Genomic DNA, 16,901 nt, shown 5'->3' with positions numbered 1-16,901 from the left:
TGTCAGAATTTATCTAAAAGATCTACCTGTGATTTTATTAAAAAGAAATAAAGGCCTTTTAATTAATTTTTTATGAAAAATTAATTTTTTTGCTTTAAATTCATACATAAAATTTGATTAAGATTTTTGAATTGAGAAAAAAGAAAGAAATAGAAGCTTTAGACACTTTTTTCATTCAAATATGAATGAAGCGCAAAACATTCTTTTTTTACATAGAATGTTTTCGAAAATGTGTAAGAAAAATTTATTTACCCTTAGTCTTCATTTTTTACGTTCAAAATTTGGCAAAAGGTTTTCAATTTTCAAAAAAATTTTTCAAAATTTAATAAAAATAGCTTGATAAAAAAAATTAAAAAATAAAAAGTGTAAAATTAGCTTTAAATCATAAAAATTAAATATTTTAATTACAGGATTAGCTATATATATAGATAATTTGATTTTATTTTTTTTTTTATTATAAAATTAGTAAATGTTTCTTTTTTAGATCTAAATATTTGCTTGTTTGTTTGTTTGTTTGTTTGTTTGTTTGTTTGTTTGTTTGTTTGTTTGTTTGTTTGTTTGCTTGTTTGTTTTCGTTATTAATAAATTAATAAAAATTAATAATAAACTGAAATAAATTTGTTTGTTTTATTATATAAGAATGAATTCATTACTATTTTTTAAGTTCTAAAACTGTTAGTCTTTTCATTTTTCTAATTAGCTAGCTTCTTTGCTCATCAAAATGTAAAAAACCAATTAGTATTTTTAAGTAATTTATAATTTAGATTATTTATAATTTTACACAAATTTAAAGCTGGTTCTTCAATATAATAGAAATATCCATCAATTTTGAGAGAAATCGAAATTAAATTTTTGTTTTCAAAAGTGGTAAGCAAGATATTTTAAATGTCAATCTTATTTAGACTGGATTTAAATTTTTCAAAATTTAAATTAATGAATTAAAGACTTTTTAATGTTTTCGCATATCCAATTAAAGAAATAATATTTTTCTTGAGAAATCACTACAATATAAAAAATTGAGTTTTAAACTCTTAATTTATTAGCAATTTTGTATGATTTTTTCTAACTATTAGCATTCATCAAAATATAATTCTTAACTAATAAAGAATTCTAATGTTTTTAAACGGTGTTATTTTGGAATTATATCCTTCATTTCACTCATTTTAAGCTTATAGCTATTTATATTAAAGTAAATAGCAGTTAGGAAATTCATAGAGGAAATGAAGGTTTTAATTTAAGTCAAATTAAAATGAGAATAATATTCTATATTTATTATCAATACATTTTCTGTACTCCTTTCTTAAAGAAAATTTAACTTCTATTATATCCACTCTATTTCAATTTATTCATTAAAAGCTATTTTTATTGTTGAATTAGTGTTTATGCTTTTTGAAAAGCTTTCTAAAACATATTTAGCATCTTCACATGAGTTAAAACTATGTTTAAAATGAAATCTATAGTTATTTTAGTTAAAAGGAATTTACTTAATTAAATATATAGCATCCATATATTGTAAATTAGAATTTTTCTCTACATCTAATTCAAAAGTGTATTAACTCTCTTAATCTTAATCGCTATCAATTTAATCATGTTTCTTCCAACATAAATATTTAGTTTTTTCTGAGATAAATATTTTTTAACGAATTTACTTGATATCATTTTAAAAAAATAATTTAAAAACTGTTTCAAATTTTTTGATAAGATCAACTTGATTTATATATAATTTAATTTCCAAAAAATATTTTTTTAAGCCAATAATTTATTATTTCTTTTTTTAGCTATTTTTCTTGTAATTCTAATGATTTTTTAATTTTTTTATGACTTTCTCTAAGGTTTCCAATTAGAGAATATTTAATCTGCTGCTATAATCTATGATTTCATATTCATCATTTAATAATTAATCTGCTCTTTATTTTTGTTATTTGAATATTAATTATATTTAATGTTTTTAAGCAAATTTAAATTGGATAACTTGATTTGAAAACACTTTTATATCTTCAATTACACTAACAGCTAAATTAAAATTAGCTATTTCAAATTATAATCCTAAACAATTTAAATTTAATTTTTAAAATAGCTTTATTTTTGGTACTAAATTTTGTTTTGTATTTTCGTTCAATAATTAAAAGCGAATATCTAACTCTTGTAAATGATTCAAAGAAAATATAATAGAATAGTCTTCATTGGTATTTATAGCTTAAGTCAATTTTAGTATTTAAAGACGAGGAGAGAGTTTAATAGTATTATAAATATTAATAAAAGGTAAAGATGTGCTTAATACAGAAAAATTATCTCCTCCAAGTTGCAAATTCTAAACAAATTGATTAGGATAAAATATCATATAATTAAAATATAATCCATTTAAGTGTTTATAAGAGTTGAGGATTTGAATTATTGTGGTTAAACCTTATTTATTGTAAACTGAGAAAAATATGTTAAGCTTATTTACTTTGAGAATATATTTGTTTAATTTATCTTTTAATTAACTATTCAAAATGTTATTAACATTGAGCTTAAAACAATCTACAGAATTATTTGCGTTTCTTACAAAATAATATTGTAAATCTTCTATATCTAGCTATTCTAGACGCTTAAATTAATGCAGACTATCAAAAATATCCAATAATTACATTTTTTTTTCTTCTTTTAAATCTAATTTTGTTTTTATAAAATTAACATTTTTTAATTCACTTAAAAAATTTTTAGTATTTTATAAATTTATTTCATTAACCATCATCTTCTTTTAATTTCTAATTACTAATTTTCGAATTTTTTCATTGCCAGATAAATCTTAACCAAATTAAATTAGTAAATTGCCTCCTAAAAAATCATCAGTTAGATTTATTTTTATTTATTTTAAAGAAAATCTTTGATTTTAGTTAATGTCTTTAAATTCAAGTTATTCAAATTATCTTTTTTTATTATCATCTAAATCAAAGAAATTTAAAAGATTCTCTCCTTTTAATTTTACAATTATATCTTTGTGCCTACTTAAACATCTTTTTAATAGTATCTTTGTTTTTTCTTTCATATGAGCTAGTATCAAGCATATTTACTTAGATAAATCTCTCTTATCTACATATAGAGTGATTAATTCTTAGCTTATTAAAGCTACTTAATTGCAAATCTTGTTGTCGTTCTTAATCATCTGATGAGTTTTTAGAGTTCATTTTAATTATAAGAATTATTATTAACTATCTTTAGTATTTAAATAGAATTTTTACTCATGAGAAGAATATTTATTAATATTTTATCAGAATAAAAATTACAATAAATATTTTTTATTAAATATTCTCTTTTTTTTCTTCAAAGAATCTTTAAAGTTTTATTTTAAATTTTAACAAAAAATGCTTATAATTTTAACAAATTATTTTATTATCTAACTCAAATAAATTAGCTTCTAAATTTTTACTTAAATTTTAAATCTACTTTATAAAAAATACTCAAATAAAAGAATAGCTTCTTAAAAATATAAAGTGTTTTATTTGATCTTTATATTTGAGATTAAATAAATTAGTAGCTGCTTTAAATATTTATATAATATATGAATTTTATTTGATATTTAAATAATTAAGTAGCTGCTATAATTATTAAAGCAAATAAATATCTTTTAACTATATATATAGTAAATAATTCTAATCTAACTTTCCTTCACAAATGTTGTTTTTGAATATTAACTTTTAAGTATTGATTATAAGAATTTTTATATAACCACCAATAGTTAGTTTTTCAACAAAATAAATAAATGTTTGTTTAAATTCTGAAATAAAATTTTATTTATATTTCAATAATAAGATTACAAGAATTATTAATTAGCATTTTAACAGAATAAATCATTAAAAGAATATAAACAAAAAATTCTGTTCATTTCTTAAATTTAAAATACAAATCTTATTTAATTAATATTTAAGCTCCATCTATATTTATGAATATATTCTTTTTTTATGAGTTTATTTAAAATATTTTCTTTCAAAAACTAAAAAATATAAAATTGAGAAGCAGTTAGTTAGTAAGTTATTTTAATAGATGTAATATAAATTATTTAGAATAATATTATATTTGAAGCTTTTGAAATTACTATTTTATGGAAAGCTAAAAACTGACTGACTGATAATCAATCAATCAAATGTGAAGGTTTATTTGATTTTAAATACTAACTTTGCTTATAAAATTAATAGTCGCCTTAATAATTAAAATTCTTATTTGATCTTCGTTTTGAAATTCAAAAAAATAAGTAGTTGTAATAAATATTAACAAAATAATAATTTTTCTCTTTTCAATTAAACCCAAAACCCCACCCCATCTACTCCCCGAGATGATTCCTCCAATTACTTCACTATTTTTATATCTCATTCCATTTTTACCCTTCTTTTTCTATTTTTCAAAATTTCGACCCTTAATTAATAATAATGATTTACAGTATATGTTAATCCCCTATAAAATTTAAAAGTTGTATTGATATAGAAGGTATTAATTATTGTTTTCAATAAATAAATTTTAAATCTCAACTAACTGAGTATAATTGATAATTTGTTTACATTATTAATTGTATATTTAAATTTTCAGTAATTGTATCAAAAGCATATTTTTTTGTATGCAATCCTTATTTATTGTTTATGATAATCTTATTGTGGGTAAAAATGAAACTTTTCTAAAATTGAAAATCACTATGCAATACTTTAAATATTTAAAGCGACTACTTGATTAATTAATGAAATAAATTTAGTATTTCTTATATAAATTTATAGCATCTACTACTTGATAAATTTATAAGACTTTCTATCTTTTATAGCAGCTACTAGATACTTTAAAATCAAAATAAATAAAAGAACTTAATATTCTTATGAAAGAGCTAAAACAAATGAAAATTATTTATAAATTCATATTATTTAATAATAATTTTACTTAATATTGTGTAATAATATTTCATTATTTTATTTTCATATTTTTTAAAATTTTAACTCAATAAAAAATATATCAGTTTTTTTGTTAAATTTAAGAAAAGAAATAGGATTTTATAATAAAATAATGAGCAAGAATTTGATAATTAAAAATTTTGAAACGAAAATAAATAAATTAATATTCTTCTCACTTATTTTATCTGATAAAATATAAATAATAATTCTTTTTTATTGTTTGATCTGTTAAAATATCAATAATAAATTCTTTCATCTATGAAAGCATATTTTTAAATTAAAGATAAAAATTTATAATTAATTCTTACTAAAAAATAAGATTAAATTATTAAGAATAAAATGCAGAACGAAGCAATTTATATTTGTTAGGAATTGGTTATTCTAAAGATTCATTAGGATGACTTATCTAAGTAAATATGCTTGATACTTTAGCATATGAAGGGTAACACAAAATTAAAAATAAAAAAGCATATTAGTGATGACCAAAATATATTAGTGAGAGTAAAAGGTAACAACCTTTTAAATTTCATTTAATTCGACTAAGCTTTCAAAGAGATGAACAATAGATACTTTGATTAACTAGAATTTAAAGATTTTGATGAAAGATATCAATATTCTATTTAACACATAAGCATTTATTTAACTGAAAGCATTATGTAAGAAAATTAACTAATTTAATTTGCTTAAATTTCATGTTATGATAATATTAGAAATTTAATTTTTAGTAACAAAAAATAATTATCATTTAGCGAAAAGAATTTAGAGTATATCAATGAAGTTCTAAAATATTTTAAAAGTGTTAATTTTATTAAAATTAAATTAAATTTGGATGAAGAAAGATGTTTAATATTTTTAGATCTTTTTAATTGTCTAAATTAGTTTTAAAATCTTTAATTGCTAGAAATAGAAGATTAATAATACAATTTTCAAACAAGTCAGGATTGTTCTGGAAATTCCTTGAGTTTATTTATTAATAATATTTTGAATAGAAGTACATTTGATAAAATAAAAAAATACCTTAGGCTCAATATGGTTTCTGGTTCTGGTATTTATACTTTAGAATGTTTATAAGAAGCAATTAAAGTTATTAATACTTTTAAATAATTAAATGGGTTATAGTTTTAATTTACTAGACTCTACTTAGTTAAAAGTATTTAAAATTTGGATCTTGGAGGAGAACATTTCTAATATTTAGAAACATCTTTGCCATTTTATGATATTTAAAATACTATCAAAACTTCTCCAAACCTTTAAGTATTAAAATTGACTAAAGATCTAGATGGAAGTGAAGATTATTCTATTCTGTTTTCTTTAATAAACTTGTAAGAACTAGAAATTTATTTTAATTTTTTAAGCTAAAGTGCAGAGAATATTTTAATGAAATCAATAAAACAATTTTAAAAAATAAATAATCTACATTTAAAATACAAAGTAAATAATTTTAATTAAGCTAACTAAATAATTGAAGACTTGGAAAGTTTCTCAAATAAAATCGTTTAATTTAAATTCAATTAAAGATAGAATATAGAAATAGAATATTAATAATAAACATACAATAAAGATATATAATTATACGATTAATATGAAATAAATGATTAAAATGCTATCTTAACTCTAGATTAATTGTAAATCTTGATAAACACTATTTAAAAAATTAAAAACTCTGATTAAAATAGTTAATCATAACACAATTAATAGTCTGAATGCTTACAATTAAATGAAAATACAAAAAGATATTTTATGCAAATAAAACTAAATATAAATCATACTGACCTTCAATAAAAGTTATTAGATGTAGCAAACATTTTAAGTCAAGTTTAAATTAAGTAAATATATTAAAAAATATTTGTTTCAGAAAGTAATAGCTATTTGATATGGAAGAAAAACAATAACTGCTTATTCAACAGTGATTAAGAAAATAAATACTCTTTTGAATTAGATGTAGATAAAAATGTCTATTTAGGAAGCTAAGGTGCTGAGTTTTTATTTAAATTAATTCCATTTAATTAAGAAAATTATAGATTTAGTTTTAAATAAAACTTTTTATTAGATAAAGCAAATTTCATTTTAGAAAATTTGGTAAAAAGCAAAAACTCAAATTCAATATAAAAAATATATTTGAAAAAACTAATTGAAATAGAGTGGATATAAGAAAAATAAAGTTAAATAAAATAAACATAAAATGAATTAATAATGCACTTTGAAGAAGATTAAATTTATTAATTAAATTAGATTCTAACTTTCTTATCCACTATGAAATATCTAACATCAGTATAAGTTTGTTTTGACTGGTGTAACATATAACAACAAATCTAAATTGACAAAATAGAGGATCTATTTTAAGGCTAAGACAAATTAAACAAATTTGAGTACTTTAATTATGGAGATTTCCAAACCTAAAATGTTTTTTAAAGCTTATTAAATGCTTAATAGAGTTTTAAAAAATTAAACTATTTAGGTTTATAGATAGTTTCTTAAAGAATGTAGAGCTAATAATATAAAAATATGGTAAATGTTATAGAATAATGCTAATAACTCAAATCTATTAAACTTGATTTTTTATCAAAAACCCCCCTTGAATACATGAATTATAAATAGATTATAGATACATTAGTCAAATTAAAGAACCTCTAATTTATCTATTTAACAATCTAAAATACTAATTCAAATTTTGAATAAATTCTCAACATATTTAATTAAATTTCTGAAGCTAAAAATTTAGTTTCATTTTCTTTATAAATAAATAAAGGAAAAGGTGTTATTAATTTAACAAAATTTTAAGATTTCATAAAAAATTTAAATAATTTAAATCATAATATCAAATGTTTAAACATTAACGTTAAAATATTTAACCTCAAAAAATATAAAAGCTAATTCATTAGATAAATGAAAAAACTAGTAATTTTAGGCATTCAATAATAATGAATTTATTTATTATTTACATCAAAATCTACCAAAAAAAGTTTACAATTTAATTTATAAATAAATTAATAAATAAATAATGATGGATAGATGGATGGAAAGATGACCTTCTAAACTAAAATTTAGTATTTAGCATACAATCTTTTTGTTTATTTATTTGTTGTTATAAAGATTTATATTTTTTACTAAAGCTAACTTTTTGTTTACAAAATAAAATAATGATTCAAATTAATTTTTACTAACTTTTAAATTATAACTTGAATATGAACTATCACCTACTAAATAAATTATACGTGATGTGGTGTGATGTGATGTCAACCTTTATGACTTTTCAAATATTTTTAAATAATTTTATTAATTTAATGTGATTATTTGTCTTTTAAAATAAATAAATAAACGCAGAAAATATTTTTTAATCAATTTATTATTATTATAATTTTATTATAATTCAAAAGTATTAAAAGTTTTTAAAACTTCATACTAATTAGAAGACATTAAATTAGCATTAAACATAAATTATATGTTCTTCTAATTAATACAAACATAGCAACTGAAAGATAATTATTTATTTATTTAAAAATAAAGAGAGTTAAATTTCGAAGGAAGGATAGGATAAACTAATTAATTAATATTTATTTTTTATAATTTGAGTTTTAAAAATACAGTAGAATTTTAAATAATTATTAAGCTGTTTAGCTACCTACCTTATAATTAAATTTATACTGTTAGATTGTATAATAAGGTTTTACTATAGATGCTGTCAATCCCTACCTACATAATATTTAATAAAATTGTCTTTATATTTATTTGATAAGAAACCTATAGTTAAAAAATGAAAAATAATTTAATCAGGATATTTATGAAGCCTTAAGTTAAATAATGAAAAATAATTTAGATATATGAAATTTATTATTTTTTGATAGTGTATATTATCAAATATATATATAGATATTGAAATTAGATTATTTTTTATTTTTTTGATCAGAAACCTTTGGCTACAAATGAAAAGAATTACTCTTAATTAATTAATTTAGGTGTCTATATGTTATTATTTTTCTGATAATTTTTTTATGATCAGATAGATAGATAAATCCCGATTGTTAAAAAAATGAAAAGGAAAACTACAAAATAATAATAAAAACAAATAAATAATTAATTAAATATTAATAAATATAAAATCAATCAGAAAATTAAAAAGTAAAGATAAGAATGAATTAATAGTTAAAAAAGTATGAATATGTAGAAGATGTAACAAAATATTAATTATCCTTACATTTTAGATTATAAACACTTTTTTTTAAAAGTTTTTAAGTTCTTCTTTATCATCACATCAAATTCTTGAGATAAATCTAAAGTATAAAAATAAATTATTTTTATTAACCCTTTTTTGATTATTTGATTTTACTTATTATTAAAAAACAACTCTTAGATTTATATTTTAATTTATTTATTGAAAAACAGGATTTTTTGATTTTATTTGTTTTTAAATTAATAGTAATCAATTATTAATATTTTAATATAGATAAAAATAAATTGGAAAAAATGGCTTATTTTTACTAAGCTCAGCTTTAGCTCAATGTACATAACTCTCTGCGTTAACACTTAATCTTAGGTAAAAAAATTTAATGAATTCTTTTATAATTGATATTTCATCAATTATATTAATTTTGATCTCCAAAGTAAAAAAAATTATCAAAAGTTTTTGATTATTTTTTATTTAAATAAAGTTTTTAAATTAAAAAATATCTCTTTCTTTAAAGTATTTTAAAACGCAAATTTAAATTTATTTTAATTTGAAACTAAAAATTCATGAATGACACATTAAATTTTTCAAAACTAATCAAATAATTATAAGAGAAAATCATATTGGAACTGATGATTTAACAATGTTTGACATATTTTTGCCTAGCTGCCCTAATCTGAAATTTTTGTCGTTAGATCTCTCGTATAAATTTTTCTATTTTTATTTTATTAATAAAAAATAATTTTAATTAAATTAATTACAAGGTTATTTTTTAATATTTAAAAAATAAACTAAAAATTACAGCATTTAATAAAGCACAGTCTATAATTTTTAATACTTATCAAAAGATACTTTAAATCTATTTTAGAATTTAATAAGCTTTTCTTTTAAAATTATAAAAAAATATTATTATTTTTATATTCTTATGTTATAACTTACAAAAAATAATAGAAGAAGTGATTTTGGAGATGAGGGAATATCAATTTTAGGTTCTACATTAGAAAATTGTTCAAATATCTAAACTTTAATCCTGAAGCTTAAGTAGAATTCTTATTTTTAAATTAGCTCAACTCTTAATTGAAATTTATTTTATTTTCTTATTTTAAATTCTTTAAGAAATAATCTAAATTTTAAAAATATTTGTATTTTATTAAAAAGCTGGATATTTATAAGTAAAGATTGCTTAAAATATTTATCTAATAGTATAAATAATTGCTAAAATCTCAAACATCTCTAACTCAATTTAAGGTAAAAACTGTAGTTTTTAAATGTTTAGAATGTTTACAATTTTTAAACAATTTTATTTTTTTTGGGTTTTTCATTTAATAATGAATGAATACTTCGATCTAGTCCCTTGAAGAACCATAAATATATATAAATTTGTCAAATAGATTAACTGCTTTGCAAAATTTTATCAGCATTTGAAAAAAAATATATTGTAGTTTCTTATTAATTTAGGACAGACAAAACTCAAATCAAAAATTTTGTAAAAATTTAAATGTTAAAATTTATTTATTCTTGAAGGGTAGGTGTTATTTTTAAGATACTTTGTTCATATTATTTAAATTACTTGAAGTTACATTTTGTTTTTTTTTATTTAATTCATTCTGAAAACTAATTTAATTTTTTTGAAAAAGTCATAGTTAAATAAAAGTATTAGATGCTAATAATTTTGTAGCTAGTCTATCTACTTGCTTGAACCTCTCTATTTTAAAACTTTATTTAAAGTAAAGCCTTTATTCTTTCTTGCTTTTAATAATTAATATTAATTTTACATTACAAATATTTATACTAAAAGACAAATAAACTATCTATCTTTTGCTTACTTTCCTTCTTATTCTATTTCTTATTCGCTCAATCTTTTTTAGTCTAATTCCAATTTTTATTGGCTACTTGTTTATTTTTTTTTAGATTATGCTTTAATTTTTATCTTTTGCATTTATTATTCATTTTTTGTTTTTGATATTTTTCTTTATTTTTTCTTTCTAGCTAATAATATTTTCTTCAATACTTTAAAAGAAGTAATTCAATTAGTGATCAGGACGCATATGGATTAGATCTTAATTTTGCAAATTATACCAATCTCTCAAGTTTGACACTTAGTCTTTAGTAAAAAATTTACTTTATATATATTTTTTTAAATTTTAAAAGATTAAATTCTTCCTTTTTTGATTGATTTTATCTTTATTACTTCATTAAAATTTTTTTTTTAATTTTATAAAATTTGATTTTAATATTAATTTCTTACTAACTTTTTATATTTTGTTTTACTCTTTTACCTTGTAATTGTATTTTCTTGAATATTTAAAAAGTAACAATTAAATTGGCACATAGAGTGTATTAAATTTAGGTTCTGCTTTAGCAAACTGCACTCATCTCTCAAATTTAACACTTGATCTAAGGTAAAAACATCATTAAAATTAATACAAAATTAAATTTTTATAAAAATGAAAGTTATTTTTAAGCACTTAAATTGTTTATTTCTTTCTTGACATTATGTTTTTACATAATTTAATTCATTTTTTATTTATAATTCTTCCTCCTATTATTAATTTCTTGAAATTTTTTTCTTCTAGAAAATAATATTTTCTTAAAAATATAAAAAGTTACAATCAAATTGGTCCATAGGGTGCAACAGATTTAGCTTCTGCTTTAGCAAGATGTGTTAATTTTTAAAATTTGACGCTTGATCTTAGGTAAAAAATTTTATTTAATCTGAATTTTATAAAATTTAGTATCAAAATAAGTTAAAAAGATTAAAAAATATATTAAATTATTAGATAGATTTTAGATTTTTATTTACTCCCATTTTTAATTATGTTTATTTATCTTGATTAATTCCTATTAATAATTTTTATCATTAAATCTATCTTGAATTAATTAACAATTTCATATTTTTATATTTTTCTTCATTTTTTCCTAATTATAATTTTGAATATTTCAAAAGTAGAAATGCTATTGGTGATCATGGTGCATAAAAATTAGCTTTAGCTTTAGAAAAATGCTAAAATCTCTCAAATTTAAAACTTGATCTAACGTAAAGACAGTTTATATATTTATTTATTTATTTATCTATCTATCTTTAATATATTTTACTGTAAAAATAAAATTTTATTGATATATTTTATTTATTAGGTTTATATTCAATATTTCATTTAACTTATTTTTAATTTAAATATTTATTTTTTTATAAATTAATTTCTTCTTTTTTAATATTTTTGATTGATTATTTATTTATTTCTTTAATAAATTCTATTTTATTGAATATTTAAATAGTTATAATTTTATTGGTGATTATGGTGCATTAAACATAGTTTAAGCTTTATAAAGTATCAATATCTATAGTTTGATACTTCAACTAAGGTAAAGAGAGTTTATATGTTTTTGATTATAATACTTTGTAGTATAAATATTTATTTAAAACAAACAACAAAAATGTATTTATTAGCTTATTTTTTATATTATTTATTTATTATTTTTTGGTATTCTATTTTCTTTTATCATAATTTCTTTATTTTATGCAATTTTTTAGATTAATTTTTTTTATTTTACGCTTATAAAAAAAAGAGAAAACTAAATAAATGAATCATAAGAGTTAAAACTAAATAGGATATGCCTTAAATTAAAAAGGATATCTTTATATGAAATCAATTTATGACTATTAATAAATTTTGGAGATAGAATTAATGGATTTAAGAAATTTAAAAAATAAAATAAAATATAATTTGTTTTTTTATTTATAGCAAAATGGCATTCAAAAATTTAGTGAATTGAGATCACTATTTTTTTGAATGGTTGATGCCTTTGAATATGATTTATATAAAAATAAATAATTTTATAATAGAATTTAATTAATAATATTAATAATTTTAATTTTTTTCAATCTTTATGATTTTTCTATTCAATTTTTAAATTAAAAAAGTAATAATTAATCTAAAAATGAACTCATTTCAATTACCACTTATAACCTCATCTAAACTAATGTTATAAACTTATATTAACTTTATGTTAAAAATTATTTTAATCTTAATAAAGTACATTAAAGTATTCATTAATAAGAGTTTTTATTATATAGCTTAATTTCCACAAACAAATACTTGATTGAGTTATCTCATTTTATTTAAGTTAAAACCAATTAATTTTAAAAATATAAATTAATTTATTCAAAATTATAAAAAAATTCAACATTTTTTCAATTCATAATTATATTTATTCTCAAATAATCAATAAACGAATTAATTAATTTCTTTAATTTTTTATTTTATCACAGAAGTAAAAAAAACTTTAAGTTATATTTAGACAAAATGGTTAAATTTAATAAAAAATATGTAAAAATATTTATTTTAAACTGTTTTTATTGATTGAATGAATAATTTATTTATAATTATTATGCATTTAAATATTTAGAGAAGAGTAATTACTTGATTTTATAATATAGAAAAGTTTATTTAATTTTAATTAAGAAATCAGAATCTATTAGTAGTTATGTTATTATTTAATTTATATTGAATTTATTCAGAAATATATCAATTTTTTAATTAAATAAATTCTAAAAAAATAAATAAAAAAGTAAAATGAGAGAAATTCTTAATATTCAAATAGGTTAGGCAGGGAATTAAATTGGTACAGCCTATTGGGAAGAAATCTCTAAAGAGCATGGTATTTAACCTACTGGTGTTCATAAAGGTGATTCTGATTTGTAATTAGAGAAAATAGATGTGTATTATAACCAAACAAAAGCAGATAAATATGTTCCTAGAGCTATTTTGATCGATTTAGATCCAGCATTGTTAAATTCTATTAATACAAGTTAAATTGGGCAACTTTTCAAGCCTGAAAACTTAATAATTGGTTAAGACCCAGCAGAAAATAATTGGGCTATTGGTCATTACATTTTAGGTCCATAATATATTGATTAAGTTATGGAGACTGTCAGAAAAGAGGCTGAAATTTGTGATTGTCTTTAGGGTTTTTAAATGATCCATTCAATAGGTGGTGGTACTGGTTCGGGAATGGGTACTCTCCTTCTTTAGAAATTAAAAGAAGAATATCCTGATAGAATTACTGAAACATTCTCAATTTTCCCTTCAACTAAGATTTCAGATAAAATAATAGAACCCTACAATGCTTTGCTTTCTATTAATTAATTAATCGAATATGCTGATTAAACTATGGTAATTGATAATGAAGCTCTTTATGATATTTGTTTTAGAGTTGCTAAACTTTACAACCCTAATTTAAAGGATCTTAACTATTATATTTCTTCTGCAATATCTTCTATTACTTGTACTCTAAGATTTCCTGGATTATTTAATTCAGACCTTAGAAAAATTGCTCTTAACTTGATTCCTTTTCCTCGACTCCATTTTTTAATGAGTGCTATTGCTCCTAGTTATTCAAGAGGCTCTACTTAGTGCTATCCACCTAAATTTCCTGAAATAAAAAATTTGGTTTACAATCCTAGAACTATGCTTTGCTCTACTGATTGGAGATATGGTAGATTTTTAGCTGCCTCTGCTATTTTCAGAGGAAGGATACCATATAAAGATTTCTTTGAATAGGTTGTAAATTCTTCAAATGAATATAACTCTTATTTTGTATAATAAATTCCTAACAATTTGAAATATTCTAAATGTGATATTCCTCTTAATTCAGTAAGATTATCTGGTGTCCTTATTGGAAATTCTACAGCCATAAAAGACGTATTTAATAGGATTTCAAATTAATTTACTGCTTTATTTTAAAATAAAACTTTTTTGTCGCAGTATACAAATAAAGGAATGGAAGAAATAGAATTCAAAGAAGCTCATTCAAATGTGATGGATTTGATTTCAGAATATTAATAGTGTGAAAATCTTTTTGATGAAGAAGCAGAATTTGATGAATTCGATGAAGAAATGCCAATTGAAGAAAATAAAGAAATTGGAGAAGAGAAAGATAAAAATTGAACATGAAAAGACAATAAATTTTTGAAAAAATTTTTATTTATTTATTATGAATTCATTTCTTGTTATAATTGAAAAACAAAATGTTAATATTGAATATAAATATTCATTGATTTTTAATTAAAAAGCTGTTTGCATAATTGTAAATAAACCAAACAAACTACAAAATTTTAATAAAATGTTTTTAATGCTAAAATAAACATGAATTAGTAATGCTTTAAATAAAAAAAAATATGAAGTAATTTAATTAAATAAGTACCTTATATTTTTTACAAGCCCAGCCATTTTATGCTTAATAAATAATAAATTTAAAAATAAAAATAATTTATTAATATATATTATTATTTAAAGTATTTTTAAGTTTTAAATTTTTAATTGAATACAATAAATAAATTAAAAATAACATTTTTGTTTATTTATATTATTTATTTATGTAAATATTTGAAGAAAAAATCTAGAAAAAAAGGAAAGCTTTGAAAAGAAAATTTGAGTTTCGCAATAAACAATGAAGCAATAGCTTTAGGAAAACAAAAATTATTTGATTATTAAATATGTAAAAAAAACATCAGTCTTTCCATTTTAAAATATCTGATAATACATTAATTAGAATACGAAGTTTCTTCCAAGTCAATTCATTAAATTTATGAATTAAATACAAGAAATAGTGAATTAAAAGTACATCTTTTTGATATTTATAAAAGCTAAACATTAAATAAAATATATATACAATATCTCTTTAATTTTTTATTTAAGTTAAGATAATAAAGATTAATTGATTTATTGATTGATTGGTTAATTAATTAGTTGTGAATAAGTAATAGGCATTATTAAAAACCATAGGAAAAGAATAATATAATATTCAATGGTCTTCTTTTTTAGAAAACTTAGAATCTATAAATAGTTATTTTATATTACATAATAAGTCTAAAAGCTAAGATATCTCATAATAGATTACTGAAATATCTCTAAGTAAATAGGAAGTATTAGTTATACAAATAAGCTGGAAGAAACCAAAAAGAAGAAGTACTTTTGATCAAGTGAATTATTAATGAGTAATAAATGCATTTATTTATTTTAAATCTAAGTTTTAAACAATTATTCATTAAAAAGTTTAAAGGTGTTCTTAAAAATTGCAAAACTAATACTCAATCATGCTAAATACTTTATTGAATTTTTTGAATTTAGAAGAATAGTCTTACAAATAGCTGATAGACCGCTATTTCAGATTAAATTTTATTAAGAAATTATATACTTGATCAGATAAATGCATAATCAATAAAATAGTCCTAATAAATGTCCCTAATTAGCAATTAGATTTAGCAAAGAATTATTAGCCTATCAAAAAGTGATTGGAACATTCTTGAAATCTAGTTTTTTATTTTAAAATATCAGAATAGTATTAACGCCGATTAAAAAAGAAGATAAAGTACGCTTTAATAAAGGACTTATTTAAAGCATATAAACAATGTCTATTAATTATAAAAAAATCAGGAGAAATCCACTAAAAAATGTAAACAAATTGTCTCAGCATTCGCTTCTGAATGTAATTTTTAATAACTCTACTTAGCATTAAAGAGATTATACATGACACTCAACATATTTTACTTGGAATAATTAAGATCAGAGATCAAGTAGAAATTAGAAGAAAAAGTAGTACAGTTTCTTTATAAAATGTGAAGTAAAATCAATTTAAAAAAGGAATATTTTATATTCCAAAATTGTCAAAATGTTAAAAATGTTAGAATGATTTAAAGTAATTACTCATATTTATTAATTTGAATAGTAATTATTTCTTAACTTTATCTACCTATGTATTTTATGTCTGTCTCATACATTTTTATTTGCAGTTGTAGTTGTTGTTGTTTTACTATTGTT

The 16,901-nt window shown here is 19.3% G+C and overlaps 6 protein-coding genes across 6 annotated transcripts in view; 2 read left to right on the top strand and 4 right to left on the bottom strand. All coding sequences in view use genetic code 6, as the record gives it.

Annotated features, from left to right (window-relative positions):
• The window catches only part of TTHERM_01120610 (transmembrane protein, putative), a gene marked incomplete at both ends in the record, with an annotated part of 436 nt that extends 171 nt beyond the window's left edge, over nt 1–265 (bottom strand). The window contains 2 exons of the mRNA XM_001019562.3: nt 1–26; nt 253–265. The exon at nt 1–26 is cut by the window's left edge and continues 171 nt beyond it. Of these exons, the coding sequence (XP_001019562.3) occupies nt 1–26; nt 253–265 (39 nt within the window). The remainder of the gene's footprint in view (nt 27–252) is intronic.
• Nucleotides 266–1,275: 1,010 nt separating this feature from the next.
• On the bottom strand, nt 1,276–1,890 carry TTHERM_001120597 (hypothetical protein; the record flags this gene model as incomplete). Its single annotated transcript, XM_012798488.1, has 1 exon — nt 1,276–1,890. One exon carries the CDS (start codon nt 1,888–1,890, stop codon nt 1,276–1,278), a length of 615 nt encoding a protein of 204 aa, XP_012653942.1.
• Nucleotides 1,891–6,727: 4,837 nt separating this feature from the next.
• Nucleotides 6,728–7,705, bottom strand: TTHERM_001120593 (transmembrane protein, putative; the record flags this gene model as incomplete). Its single annotated transcript, XM_012798487.1, has 1 exon — nt 6,728–7,705. One exon carries the CDS (start codon nt 7,703–7,705, stop codon nt 6,728–6,730), a length of 978 nt encoding a protein of 325 aa, XP_012653941.1.
• Nucleotides 7,706–11,027: 3,322 nt separating this feature from the next.
• TTHERM_01120590 (hypothetical protein) lies at nt 11,028–11,457 on the bottom strand (the record flags this gene model as incomplete). Its single annotated transcript, XM_001019560.1, has 2 exons — nt 11,028–11,185; nt 11,361–11,457. The coding sequence occupies 2 exons, from the start codon at nt 11,455–11,457 to the stop codon at nt 11,028–11,030; spliced, it is 255 nt and encodes an 84-aa protein (XP_001019560.1).
• Nucleotides 11,458–11,577: 120 nt separating this feature from the next.
• Nucleotides 11,578–12,431, top strand: TTHERM_001120584 (transmembrane protein, putative; the record flags this gene model as incomplete). The annotated part of the gene is made up of 2 exons (XM_012798486.1): nt 11,578–11,777; nt 12,029–12,431. 2 exons carry the CDS (start codon nt 11,578–11,580, stop codon nt 12,429–12,431), a joined length of 603 nt encoding a protein of 200 aa, XP_012653940.1.
• A 1,224-nt stretch (nt 12,432–13,655) lies between these two features.
• On the top strand, nt 13,656–15,029 carry TTHERM_01120580 (tubulin; the record flags this gene model as incomplete). Its single annotated transcript, XM_001019559.2, has 1 exon — nt 13,656–15,029. One exon carries the CDS (start codon nt 13,656–13,658, stop codon nt 15,027–15,029), a length of 1,374 nt encoding a protein of 457 aa, XP_001019559.2.
• Between the last annotated feature and the right edge of the window lie 1,872 nt (nt 15,030–16,901).

This window comes from Tetrahymena thermophila, assembly GCF_000189635.1.
Source record: "Tetrahymena thermophila SB210 genomic scaffold scf_8254583, whole genome shotgun sequence".
NCBI classification, from domain to species: Eukaryota; Ciliophora; class Oligohymenophorea; order Hymenostomatida; family Tetrahymenidae; genus Tetrahymena; species Tetrahymena thermophila.
This window is presented reverse-complemented; position numbering and strand designations above follow the sequence as displayed.